This window comes from Rhea americana, unplaced genomic scaffold (assembly GCF_003343005.1).
Source record: "Rhea americana isolate MKP2758 unplaced genomic scaffold, rheAme1 scaffold_85, whole genome shotgun sequence".
Lineage (NCBI taxonomy): Eukaryota > Metazoa > Chordata > Aves > Rheiformes > Rheidae > Rhea > Rhea americana.
The window spans coordinates 1,229,203-1,243,318 of record NW_028187034.1 but is presented as its reverse complement, the minus strand read 5'-3'; the positions used below and the strand labels follow the sequence as shown (position 1 = coordinate 1,243,318).

Sequence of the window (14,116 nt, the reverse complement as noted above, 5' to 3'; positions counted from 1 at the left end):
TGTTCAGAGCATTTACTAGGGGTGTCCAATTTAGTCATTGCAAATAATTTCTTCCTCTGAATACACAGGAAGCCAAGATCTGGCAGCCCAGAGGACTGGGTAGGCTGAATCATTCATTTTTCTCCCAAATTCGTATGCCACAGCAGTTGCAACAACTCTATTAGGCTCCTAAAGTAGATGATCCTGATACAGGCCTGAACACCACACACACTGATGGACATTCAGATCAGACACTGTTCATTTTTTCAAATATATCCAGATACCATTTAAGTCCTTAATTTGACCCTGCCTTCCCTTGCCCCASGAGTTTGCTAACCATTATTGTCATTTTCTGTTTCTGCTCAGCCTGCCTTTTCCAACCCCCACTCCTGCACTTCAACTACGATCCTGCTGTCCCTCACACTAGGAGGCAGAAGTTAGAGGCAAACAGTGATWCAGAGAAGTGAGGACAGGGCCCATACCTAATCACAGAATGGTTGAGGTGGGAAGGGACCTCTGAAGATCATCTAGTCCAACCCCTCTGCTCAAGCAATGTTAGCTACGGCACATTGCCTGGGATCATGTTCAGACMGCTTTTGAATATCTCCAAGGAAGGAGAGTCCATAACTTCCCTGGGCAACTTGTTCCAGTGCTCAGTCACCCTCACAGTAAAGAGGTTTTTCATCATGTTYAGATGGAACTTCCTGTGCTTCACTTTGTGCCCATTGCCTCTCATCCTATTGCTGGACGCCACTGAAAAGAGTCTAGCCCCATCCTTTCTGCACCCTCCCTTCAGATACTGATGCACAATGATGAAATGACCCCTCAGTTTTCTCTTCTCCAGGCTGAACAGACCCAGCTCTCACAGGCTTTCCTCATAAGAGAGATGCCCTAGTCCYTTAATCATCTTTGTAGCCATCTGCTGGACTCTCTCCAGTAGTTCCATGTCTCTCCTGTACTGGGGAGCCTAAAACTGGACACAGTACTCCACATGTGGTCTCACCAGGGCTGAGCAGAGAGGCAGAATCATTTCCCTCGTCTGCTGGCAACACTCTTCCTAATGCATCCCAGGATATCGTTGGCCTTCTTGGCCACAAGGTCACGTTGCTGGCTCACGGTCAACTTGTTGTCTACTAGAACTCCCGAGTCCTTCTCTGCAGAGCTACTTTCCAGCAGGTCAGCCCTCAGCCTGTGGTGGTACCTAGGGTTATTTTTCCCTAGGTGCAGGACTGTACACTTCCCTTTGCTGTACTTCATGAAGTTCCTTTCTGCCCRTCTCTCCAGCTAGTCAAAGTTCCTCTGAATGGCAGCACAGCCTTTTGGAGTATCAGCCACTCCTCCTAGTTTAATATCATGAGCAAAGTTGCTGAGGGTGCACTCTGTCCCTTCATCCAGGTCATTGATAAGTTGAACAAGACAGGACCCAGTACTGACCTCTGGGGGAYACTCCTAGATACAGGCCTCCAACTAGACTTTGTGCCACTGAGCACAACCCTCTGATCTCTGCCATTCAGCCAGTTCTCAATCCGCCTCACTGTCCACTTACCTAGCTTGCACTTCCTGAACTTGCCTATGAGAATATATGTGACAGAGTGTCAAAAGCCTTATTGCTTTGCAATTGCAGCAGTAGCACTGCTGTCATTGTGCACCATGCAGCAACAGTGCTCTCTCCCATCTAAACAGCAAATGCTGRAGGTCCAGGAACCAGTTTTGCTCTTTTATTCATGGAATCAAAGAGAAGCATAGCTCTGCTTCCTCACTTGGTTCCCTTGTAGTCTCCTTCTCTCTCCTCCTTCCTCTCCACACTCTCAAAAGGGTCTCCTTATCCACTCTTCCTGCCTACTCCCTCCACAAGTCCTGCCCGCTCCTCTAGATGTGGTTGGTGCTTTGCCCYCCACCCTCCTCTGATGGATTTATGGCGAGAGCTGGTGTATCTGGGTCTTTCGTTCAAAGCATTGCTGTTTTGCTCTTCACATAAGCATAACTTGGAGGGAGTTGGGTAGCTTGGTGGGGCATGTAGCGGTGCATCACATTGCCTGTATTCTGTAATCCATAAATCGTCTTCCACACAGCTGACTTTACCTCTCTGTGCGTCTCTCCAGCATGTCTGTCTTCATCTGACCTAGAAGTTGCAAGGGCAGGGTTGCACACTTTGGTCAGCCCTGAAAGGAGTGTGTACTGAAGGGAGGTAGCTGGGAGCAGAGCATTCTTCAAGCCTGAGCATGSCTGTTTTAACATGGATGGTGCCATRGATAGTAACACGGACTGTTGACTTCCCATGTACTGAGTATTGTTTGGTTGCATTTGTAYGCTGGGAATAAACTGTTGTTCTGTTCTAGCTCTGAAAGACAGAAGCTGGGTTGAGTGTGATCTACACTCTCCTTTTTGGATGAGGTAGTTTTTGGGGGTAGGCTAACTATGTATTTTGCTTTCAGGTGGGGAACCTTGGATTGCTTTTCATGCTCCTGTTTTTCATCTACGCTGCTCTAGGAGTGGAGCTCTTTGGAAAACTGGGTAAGTTTCAAGCAGACTGTGCTCCAGTGTGAGCTACAGATCTTCTGGGAATCAGAGATTTCTCATCATACAGCAAGCTCAGTACTGATTTAATAAAGGAACTGAGTTATGTGGTGTTCTTTATTCTTCCATATGTATATTTGATATAAGAGGATTTTCCCTCTGAGTTTTCATTGTCCTAACAGCCAGTTCAGAATAAAAGCAGTGTCTGGTTTCTCTCTTAAATGTYTYTCTCTCTCTTTTTTTTAAAATCAACTTTGACTGCCTTCAAGATTACAGGAAAAATTCAGGAAAAGCTTATTCATGTCTCTTGCTTGGAATAGTAATCAAGAAAAAAAGGCAGCACAATGACATTTTAGGAGGATACTCCTGAGCAGCTGAGTTTCATTGCCTGATAGCCCTGTATTGCTTGGCAACATGCAGCTATTGAACAGTGTGCTGGGGCCGTTAACTGAGGTCTTCAAGTTGTGAGAGGCCTGAAGGCCCCCTCATCAGTTCATTTTGTTGATCTCAGAGCTAGCAGGGTATCCTCCAYTGATAGCTGTGCTCCCCTTTCTTTCAGTATGCAATGATGAGAACCCCTGTGAGGGCATGAGCCGCCACGCCACCTTTGAGAACTTCGGGATGGCCTTCCTCACGCTCTTYCAGGTGTCCACAGGTGACAACTGGAATGGGATCATGAAGGTAACAGGACCTTAGGGGCTTTGATATCTCTGTTCTAGGGAAGGATAAAGTCTGACATGTATAAAAGTTCAGCTCTGCTCAGGTTGGAAAGGGAAGGAAAACTGGAGCTGAGTTGCTAGATCAGGTTCCAGCTTGGGTCAGAATCTCCTTCCCCACCCACTAACTCAGACTCTAGGCTCATCTAATCCTCAGCCATGTGGCTCAGACAAGTGCAAACTGTCCTTGAGAGGAAAAAGAAGAGAGCATCCAGACTAAGAGAGAATAGCCACTGTCATAAGGCCTATTATCAAAGYTGAGTATAGAAGCACTGGACGTGGCACCCATCTGCAGATCAACCAGTGGAATCCAAAATAAATATTTCCTTCCTTCAAAGAAGATGGAGAACAGAGAGAAAACTTCTTTGAACATTTATGGTGCTTTTTAGTCTGAATGAGAGAAGGCAGTGCCAAGCTGCACCAGTAAAGTGCAGCTCACAGGTGCAGGGCTACAGCAACATGTGGTGGTTTGGAAGGAGTTTCCTCTGTACACTTTTGGGGATATTTGCTCTGAAGCACAGAGCACAGCTCATATCTCAGGGGAAGATAGTGTGCTTGATTCTTGAGGACCTCATGATCCCAGAGGGAACATGTGGGGTTATAGAAATGTTGGCCCTACTCTTTCCATTGGCAACAGTGTTTTTTGACAGAAGGAGCAACCAGTCTTCTATTCTTACTTTAGTCCTTCCTTCCTTCCATCATTCCCTCTCAAACCCAACTTCCCCTGAAGGATACCTTGCGTGACTGCAGCCACGATGACCGGAGCTGCCTCAGCAACCTGCAGTTCATCTCTCCACTGTACTTTGTCAGCTTTGTGCTCACAGCCCAGTTTGTCCTCATCAATGTGGTGGTAGCTGTGCTCATGAAACACCTGGATGACAGCAACAAGGAGGCCCAGGAGGATGCAGAGATGGATGCTGAGATTGAACTGGAGATTGCACATGGGCTGTGCTCCCGCAAGTCAGGCTCTCCAAAGTCAGGACAAGGAGGAGCAGCAGGAGCAGGAACAGGAGGCAGTGGGAGAACAGATCCTGAAGGACGTCTATGCATGAGATGTTACTCTCCAGCACAGGTGGGTATACCTTTGTGCTTACCAACTAGACTGCAGCAGGTGGCTTTGGGAGAAGCCAGGCAGCCTGAGGACTTAGCAGCAGGAGACAGACTCTTCTGCATCAGGGTGAGAGATTTGCTTTCAGTTGTAGGCTGATGAGTTGGTAGCCTGGTGTGGGGGCACAGATGTGATAGCAGGGGGTTCTGTAGCACTGCCTGGAAGTTCATTGGCATCATGTGGTARGAACCTGAGGGCTAGAAGGAGGGATGAAGTAAATCAGCTCAAGGTGAATTAGGAACATATTTTAGACAGGAGCTCAGGAAAAAAAAGCAGGGGAAATGGTAGATCAAGAGTGAAACACATCAGCAAAGGTGGAGAGGAGGCATGAGCAGTGCCATGATGCACTGACAGTGAGTGAAGACTGTCCCTCCTTCTTTCATTTTGCTTTGGACTCTGGCACCTTTACATGCCCTAAGGAGCAAATGATTCCATAATGACCCTGTGCAGGTACCTACAGAACAAAGTGCTGCTCCAKATGAGTCAGGGTAGAGAACCCAGCCCCAAATTCACATGAAACATCAAAGCAAAAAACTCAGTATTCTTAAAATAATTTCTCCCATCCTCCCCCCTTTCTTGTCCCCTAGGAGAACTTATGGCTGGACAGTGTCTCTTTAATTATTAAGGACTCCTTCGACGGGGAGTTAATGATCATCGATAACCTATCGGGCTCCGTCTTCCATCATTACTCCTCGCCGGCCATGTGCGAGAAGTGTAACCATGACAAGCAAGAGGTAACCTGCGTACGAGGATGCGTGAGGGGAGTCTCCCCCCAAAACCTGCACACCCACACCCACWTGCCTGCAGGTCATCTGGTGTGTGCTCCTGGCTTTAGATTGTGTAGACAGAGGGCTTGACCTGTATTTGTCATCTGTCATGTCATCTGATGATACTGCCTAGTATGGGCCTGTCCTCCTTAGCCTAGGGGGATGTTTGTGATGGTGGAAAGGTGAGATGTGCCAGGACACTGGTTAGGAGTGATTGAATGAGCTGTAGAGGATTGACTGTGAGAGTATCCTGGCAGCGCTCATGTTCAGCTCTTCATGAAAAGCAGAGGTTCAAGCTCATGTTGTAGGAAGGACTGGAGAGATCTCACCCAAATGACAGCGCTCAGGTCCAATTCAGTGGAAGATTTAAGCATGTGTTTTTTCTTCATTTTAAGCATGTGCTTGCTAATTTCCCATTGAGGTTGGTGAGTTAAACACATACTTAAATGCTTTGTTGATTAGAGTCACCATCTGTGAGCAAGGATTGGTTTGTGATGAAAACCAGTTAATTAGTTTGAGCAAAAACTAAATAGAAATGGGCCCACTGAGAAAGTTATAGAGTCTCTTTTCTGATATAGAACCTGTTAGCTGACAAATGGCTTGTTGCTAAGAATAGGTTACCAAATGACTTAGACTTGTGCTCCTGAAGTTCATAGATGCTTTGGCAAACCACTTCCTAAACAATTGCTTTCTGTTGTGAAACTTCAGGAGCAAAGTAGCGTGAAAGAAATTAAGTGAGAAACAGAATTATTTTTGCTTCTGAAATCATATTGTTGTATTTTATTCATGTCTTGTTTTTACCATGGTCAGACTTGTGTCAATAGCTTAAGTCAGTGCATCAGTACATCAGAGGCAATCTTCACCGTCTCCTTCCACGTAACTTGCATGCTATGTTGTTACTGCTTTTAAAGAGACCATGAAACTTGGGAAAGGACCTTTCATTGTCCTTATTATTATTGATTATCCTTATTGAAAGACAGCAATCCTCTGTTTGACTCTGGACCCCCAGTTCTGATGCTCTAAATGTTTCAGCCTTTCAGCTATCTACTTGTCCCAGTACCTTCCCTTTGAAAGTATCAAAAAAACAAACATTGCTGTAGTTTCTCAATACTGCAACACTTCACCCATGGATGCTGCAATAATAGAGCCAGATAACGAGTGGTTCAAGTCACCGCTCTTTCTAGTGCTTTACTTCAGTCCTTATATGCAGCAGTTGATGCTCAGCCTTCTCAGAAAATCAGGCCTGCTAAAGCATTCCAGAATGATTATCCAAAAATTAAGAGGCATTTGATGCTAGTTAGTTGCATCTGATAATCTTAGAGATAATGTTTAGTATCCTGCCTATGAATGAAGATAACAACAACAGATTTTCTCACCTTCTCAGCAAGGAACATAGACAGCAAAATCTGCTGTTACAACACAGCCACAGAAAAGAGTAATTTTACAGAATAATCACAAAGAATTATTCTTAGATCAGAGTTTCTAAAAGCTGTTATAGATCCATAAATTATTTTTCGAAATTGCTGTTTTAGTGCACGTAACATCTGGAATTGAAAATAAATGATCTGTATCTTCAGGAATAAATGTAATAGTAAAATGCTGATAGTTTATTTCTAATTATATAAATCAAAACTATAGCTCAAAGTTTTAACTCATAGTTGATCATGACCTTCTCTTTGTATTTCATAATGTAAAAAACAACATGGAAATTCCAATGACAAGCCACTATATTGTGTCACAGCATGCTTATATGCTAGAGTATACTTGGATGCATCAACATTATCAGAGTATCAGAACGTGCGTTGTACAAGCAGAATTCTACATACAGACAGAATTGTACTAAGCTATGTCAGAAACCATCAACAGCAGTTTATTTACACAGAGCAGTTGTTATCTCATCATATTCAATACGTGTGTTTTTGAACAAAATAGTATGCTTGCAGCACACCAAATCACTGTTAATGCTGCCCTTGTGGCAACAGGCACATATTAGCCAAAAACATTTGCTCCTATCTCATTTGTAATTTAATCCATCAAGATGCTGAGCACTGTGGATGGATACAACCCTTAAACATGGGCTTAGAATTATTAATATGTGCTAAGTTTTCTGTTGCATTGAGTAGAAGTACTCAGCATCTTTCCCAATTAAACTCCTGGCATCCTATTTTCAAAACAATTATTCATATAATTAAAGATTTCTGCAATCATGGCCTGTTTTTAAAGATACATTGTATTTGTAACTCATTTGTTTCTAAGGAATATGTGTGGTTCAGCACCTGAAGTAGATGTCCTGGCAATTTTTGAAGATTGTGCGTCTACTGAACACCTCCTCCTCCCCCACTGCCATTCTTTTTCTTTTTCCCCCCTCATCTTTAGTCAAAAGATTTTAAAATATTCTGCAGTAATGCAGGTTACCAGAGCAGAACCAAAGAACATGCTTTTTTTTCCCTCATACTACTAACCTCATCTCATGTCACCTCTATCCTTTCACTCCTGGGCTGGTTGACAGTTACACATTTGTGTATTGGTGGCTGGTGGTGTATTTAGCCAGTGGTAGGAGTTGTCAATGAGCAGCAGTGAGCAATGTTTTCACACATGCAGATTGTCTATTCATGACTTTGTTGATTATATTTTTTTGTGTAGATCCCAAGGTGGCCAGAATTTGTGAGCAAGCGGTTCAGTGAAGAACAGACTATTCTGACTTTTGTTGAAACCCTTTTTTATGGATGGAGAAGGTAGTCTCAGATGTTATCATGTTTCACGCTTGCATCTCTACGAGCACAGCTGTAAGGCTGTTCTGGTGAGACAAGCACTTATGCGGGCAATGGATGAGTACACACATTGAACAGGACTGGATGAAGACTGTGTTTCTATACACAGGTTGTTGCTGACTGTTGGCTGTGTAGCGTGCTTGACATAACATCATTGTGGGTTCTCTGGTGCGTTTGCGCTTTGAGCAGCAGTTGTTGTCCKTGGGCTCTCTTCATGGTTGAATGGCACCATGTTTATATGTCAGAATAATATCCCAAAGATGGATGTCATTCGCATCCTTTCTTTAAATCCAGCTCAGGTTTTCCCTTCTGTTTATTCTAAGTGCATTAGCCATCAGATGGAGACGTCTTCCAGTCTCTGGCATTGGCACAAGCCACTAAACTCCCAGCTCGAAGGAGTCATCTCTCTAAATGTTCCACCTGCTCTTGTAACAAGAAAACTGTACCTGCCTCTTACAAACACAGAAAACTGCCCAGGAAAAAAAGCAATCCTGACTGAGACAAACCAAAATATAGCTATCAAGGGTCAGGTGCTGGTAGTGGGAACCACTGTACTTCAGAGACCAGCAGTGGAGAGCCGAGCACAGGAGGGACAGAGCAGCTGCTTCGGCTACTAGAAAAAGATACTTTCAGGCATTTTGGGAGGAGGTGAGGTAAGGTGTAGGAGGAATTGAAAGCTCTGGGGAGAGAGGATGGGAGAGGGGCACATGTGGTATGAAACAGGCTAAGGGATGAAGCAAGCTTAAGCATAGGACTGAAGCAGAGCTGAGCCTCATGGGTGACAATAACACAATGGCCAGACTTGATTTCAGAAAGTGAGAGAGTGCGAGTGTGGCAGGGGCTGGAAGGATGAGTTTAGCAACAGAGAACAGGAAGAAGCCGAGGCCTCAAGCAGATTAGAGGTGAAAGGAGAGGGAAAATRCAGGGAAGCTGGAGGGAGATGGGTTTCAGTGATGAAGGTAAGAGAATATGAAAAGCATGAATATGAAAAAAAGAATATGAAAAGCATGGACTGAAAGAGGCATGAGTATCCCTGGAATGAAAGCACCTTCACATTTAAGCAGGGTTGTCTATGGCGCCTTCAGAAAGAGGAGTCCATTCCTCATCCCTCAACAGAGCAGCCTGCTTTATTACTAGACTGAGGACCCCCCTCCTCACCTGGCTTTGCTTACAGGGCCTTGTGCCAGCCTTATCACTGGAACGGATTTGGGACTCCTTTCTCCAGTTCTGGCACTAGGAGAACAAGGACTGGCCACAAGACTACTCACAGACTGTATGTTCAAGCTTCCTTAAAAGTGGATTCTCCTGCCCAACCCAGCTCCGGGCTGGGCAGTACCTGGTATATCCAAGGAATATAACTTAAAGTCGATCTCAGATCTACAGGCTGTTGCTTACCCACCACAAACCATATGACTTCTCGAAGCATGGACACCAAGCATGTCCCATGACTGTTCCTTTTGCTTCTTGCAGGTTCAGCTGGCTGAAATGGAAGCATTATCCCTCAACTCAGACAAATCCTCTTCCATCCTTCTAGGAGATGATTCGGACAATCGCAGCACTTCTCAGCTGAGTCCTAAAGAAACCAAGGTTAGCCCCTGATGGTCAAAGGCATGTTGTATCATACACTTTATTTCTGTCCATGCTAGTCTGAAGTGCTCTGTATTCATCTGACTGTCCCTGCTGAGAAATATGAATGCTGGTTGCTTTTCAAGAGCTCTTTCTTAGAGACATGTTATGGAGAAGCATTTGAGGAGAACAAAAGGATGTATGATTTTGAAAGTTCTCATCACAACTGTCAATGACTTCCTCTGAAAGAGCCAAAATTTAGGTGGATTTGTGCTAGAAAGACAATCTTTCTGAGTAACTATTTAGTTAATTTGATGGTACCTACAGAATCAGCCTTTCTCAAGGCTTGGACAAGTCTGCTCTGTCATTTGCTGTTAAATTTCACAAGGCTTTGTTTTCACTTATTTTTTTCCAACAGAATGGCCAAGACAGCCCTGACTCCCCTGGGATAGGAGATTTGGGGGAATGCCTGCTCCCAATTACCAGTGCTGATGGTTCTTCAAACCATGACAGTTACCTGTGTGAAATGGAGAAAACTCCTTTCAACTCAGTCCAGTCTTGGCTGAAGCATGAAAGTACCAAAGGTGAGGACTGCTCCTATCATTCTCCAGTTCTGCCAAAAGTGTGGGTTGTTTCAGCACAGCTGCCTTTCTCCTGCTTCACATGTGCCATGAATGGAACTGATCTGACGTGATTATACTAATCAAGAAATAGCTTTCAGTTTGCCAGCCCACAGGAATGGTATACGGAGTAGTTCCTTCTTTTACTGCTAGGTACTGAAGGACTGCTGTCCTTCCTCAGACTTGCCTATGTGAAGAATCTTGAAAGAATTGATTCTCATTTACAGTAATGCACCTGCACATGGTCAGAGCAGAGTGTAAAGGAGCACAGGGAACACAGACTCCAGAGACATGCCAGCTGGTATTTGGCTGAATTAACTGTGTTCAGTCTTCAAGGTAAAACATACTGCTGCCCCTGAGACCAAGCTCCTCAGATACAGGTACAGGGAACGTGTAGTACTTCTGTCTAGCTTTGGTAGAAGAGTCCCAGTTCCACTCCTGAACACTCTGGCCTCCTGTGGTCCCTAAGTTTGCCAAATCATCAGTTTATTGGTCTCCCTTCATCCATTGCCTTGCAGGAGCTGGGTTCATAGCTAAATCAAAACATATTGTGGCTTAGCCTTTCTCTCCAAGGACAACTATAGGAGAGGCAAGCTGGGCTGTTGCTTTTTTGTTCTGAGCTATGTTAGTTCTTCTGGGCTTGATGCCAGTTTTGATCACTGTGTGGAAGGTTGGACAATGATGTGAACACCATACTCTGAGGATTTTTCATCAGGAGCATGTGTGGCTAAATATCCTATGTACACTGGATTTGCGGGACCTTCCGTGTAGCAGCAACAAATGTACCAAAGCAAATTAAAGGATTCTTGAATTTCTTTCTTTCTGTTTTGTTCTCCCCATTCCTTTTGACRCTTTGTCAGTCCCTCCCAGCCCCTTCTCTCCAGGTACGTCTTGCCCTTTGTTACCTGTACCAGCAGAATTTTTCCACCCAGCCATCTCTGCCACCCAGACAGGGTCTGAGAAAGTCTCATGTCCACGCAACCTTCCTAAGATCTCTCTGCAAGGCTCATGGGCATCATTGAGATCTCCAAGTGTGAACTGTTCACTTCTTCATCAGGTAAGGACCCCTGCTTCTCTCTGCTATGAAAGTTTGATTATTATATTGTACCCGAACAAACGGGACTAAACAGGGAGGAAAGTAGAGYGAAGGTCGAACTGTGATCAGGGTCAGTGCAGCTGGAGGGTCTGACCTCCAGGAGCACAGAGAACAGTAGAGTGTAGGAGTGATGGGGGGAGAGGGCTGGGGGACAGAGAACTCTCACCTGCTGAAATCTTAGGCATTTTTGCTTTGTATCAAAAAGTAGTCTGACAGCTGGAGCTAGCTCCACCCTAGCACAGTATCACATTGTCTGCTGGCTTGCCTCTGTGAGTCTTGCACTGTGTGCACAGCAGAGCCACTGTCATTCACAGCAGCTGCAGGTGAATGCTAGGGAAATGGGAGCTGTGCAGCCACCTCAGTTCGTCTTAGCACCTTGACTCTGGATAAGGTACCTGCTTAGTGGAACAGACTTCTCATCTACCTGCTTCACTATTCTTCATGCCGCATAAGGCATCCATAACCAGTGTCTGTAGGCTYACTGCTTTCCCCTATCCACTTAGCTCTTATGTCCCAGAAAGGTACAATTCCTGTTTGAGGAGTACATGGACACTCTATTCCCTGTGAATTTTTACTGTTGTGAAAAAACCCAACAACATATGTTGTCCAGTTTTATGAGATAGCCACTGTTGGCACAATACAAATAAATTTAGCGAGCGTAGATTTAGTCTGGAGTTGAGGATGCTGAGTTGTTGTGGTGTTGAAACTTCTTGTATAAGTATAGACCTCAAGAGAAAGAGTTCTGGAGTGACATATCAGTGGGGCAGAAGCAGTAAAGAGGGRTTTGGTAAACTTTTGCACTGGATTATGTGATGTCGAATGTTTCAAATAGCTATGCTTTGGGAAGTTGCTTCCAGAGCTATGTCACAGTGGCAGTGTCACAGAGCAGACCACTTTCCTAGTAACAACTGAAATGCAACCTAACTGGATGAGCACTGATACAATGAAATTAAGTCTGGTTTCCTTTAATTTTGAAGGGACTCCAACCTTTATTTCCTAAATAACATAGTTATCACTAGAGCTGGTCAGGAGGATCTTGATGCCTCTTTTTTGTCCCCAAACATTGCTGATTTTTATGACTTTCTGAGAAAAGGCTTCCTGTGTACAGGAGGCCACCTGATTTCTCGCCAGCTGACGGTTCTGATCTGTCTGCAGCCTGTTTAGCAGCTTTCGATGGAAGCCAAGAGCCAGAGACAACAGAGAACCTCCTGRGCCACTAGCACTTCGGGGCAGCCCATAGGCAGGGATTGCAGAGCTCACAGACTGAGAACCCATTCCCTTCAGTGGGATAATTCACATGGGAGAGGGAGATTCATCCTAAAGCAGAATGAAATGAGAGTTCAAATTATTGAAACCTTTCCTTCCCCAGAAGCACTCCCTGTGGGGAAATCCCATGGAGAGGCTGCATGGCTACTGTTTCTTGGGTTGTGTTTCAGACAGTTAGAGCTGCCATGATCCACTTTGCATAGCCAACCATTTCCAATGAGAGTGAGTGAGAGAGAAACTGGAGTTTTTCCCCTGACTTTTTCTGTAATTATGGTTTATTTCTACACTACAGGCCCCAAAGCTCTCAAAAAAAAGATCTCTTGCTCCCAAACCCCTGTGTCTTCCCTGAGAACCACGTATTTTCATACCTCCCTAGGGCCCTGGGAGTGACACCTCGCTGGACAGCCGGAGCAGCAGCTCTGTGGGCAGCCTGCAGACCACGCTGGAGGACAGCCTCAACCTCAGCGACTCTCCCCAGTGCACATTGGACCTTCCAGTGGCTCTGTGCCCCATGCCGGCTGTTGCCAGCCAAAGACCCCTGGCAGCCCCACTGTCACCTGCCTCCCGTCGGCGGAGCCTCAGGGGCCGAGGGATCTTTAGCCTGCGAAACATCCGGCGGCACCAGCGAAGTCACAGCAGTGGTGGGAGCACCAGCCCAGGGTGCACCCACCATGACTCCATGGACCCTTCAGATGAGGAAGGGGCAGGCAGCAGTCTGAGGGGGGGCGGCAACAACAGCGAGCCCTCGGAGACCCTCAGCAGCCTCTCACTCACCTCCCTCTTCTCACCACCCCCCCCAGGGCTGACGCTTGTGAAGAAGTGCAACAGCACCAGCAGCCTCCACACCAACCCATCATCCCGGGGCCCTGCAGCCCACGACACCAAGCCCTTCTACACTGTCGACCCTCGGGGCTTCCTCTCAATGCCTTCCTGGGTGACGGACTTCTGCAAGGACACCCCTTTGCCAGGGGATGGAGAGGAGCCAGAYGGCCCTGGCAAAATGGGAACAGGGGACCATGGCTCCCCACTCCCTTCTGAGCTGGAGCTGGGTGACGGAGTCAGCAAGAGGAACAGATGAGGGCACTTGGGGCACAGGGAGGGAGCGTTTGGCCGCCAGCACAGGAACGTGCTATGCTAACTTTTCCCTGGCAGCAATTCCAAAGGATTTGTGGGAAAAAGAACCAGGCAAACAAAAATTTATAAATATATATATATATATATACACATAAATATATACATATATATATATATATATACACACACACACACATATATATATATATATATATATATATATAAAATTAATTAATACTCTGGTACTGTACCTCAGAGGCATGGGAGAGTGCAAGCAATACGGGAACAGTCCTGCCTGAGGGCAAGACCTGGACCATCACCGCAGAGACTGTAGTGACAAGAAAAGGCCATGGGGCTGAGAGGGAACAGACCCTCCAGCCAGGTGACTGCCATGTGGCAGCCATTTAGTTATATACATATACATATAGAGAGAGATTGATTTATTTATTTTTTTTACTGAGAGATTATGAATTTCAGAAAGTGCTAAGAAGGATCAAGCAAATAGGGACTGGGGGAGGTCCTATTCAAAATAAGGATGGTGGGAGTAAGGGTGAAGGGAAGGGAGCTGGGATTAGCAACAGAGGAAGAGTGTCTGGAGTTTGCCTTGCCTGTTTCTGGGAACTTCCTTATTGTTCA

At 45.5% G+C, this 14,116-nt stretch overlaps 1 protein-coding gene across 1 annotated transcript in view; it reads left to right on the top strand.

The window, feature by feature from the left end:
- The window catches only part of CACNA1I (calcium voltage-gated channel subunit alpha1 I), a 181,843-nt gene extending 168,251 nt beyond the window's left edge, over nucleotides 1–13,592 (top strand). Inside the window, exons 30-37 of the mRNA XM_085323614.1 lie at nucleotides 2,415–2,493; nucleotides 3,056–3,177; nucleotides 3,943–4,284; nucleotides 4,908–5,054; nucleotides 9,329–9,445; nucleotides 9,843–10,008; nucleotides 10,905–11,101; nucleotides 12,783–13,592. Of these exons, the coding sequence (XP_085179740.1) occupies nucleotides 2,415–2,493; nucleotides 3,056–3,177; nucleotides 3,943–4,284; nucleotides 4,908–5,054; nucleotides 9,329–9,445; nucleotides 9,843–10,008; nucleotides 10,905–11,101; nucleotides 12,783–13,484 (1,872 nt within the window). The 3' untranslated portion in view covers nucleotides 13,485–13,592. The remainder of the gene's footprint in view (nucleotides 1–2,414; nucleotides 2,494–3,055; nucleotides 3,178–3,942; nucleotides 4,285–4,907; nucleotides 5,055–9,328; nucleotides 9,446–9,842; nucleotides 10,009–10,904; nucleotides 11,102–12,782) is intronic.
- The last annotated feature ends 524 nt before the right edge of the window (nucleotides 13,593–14,116 follow it).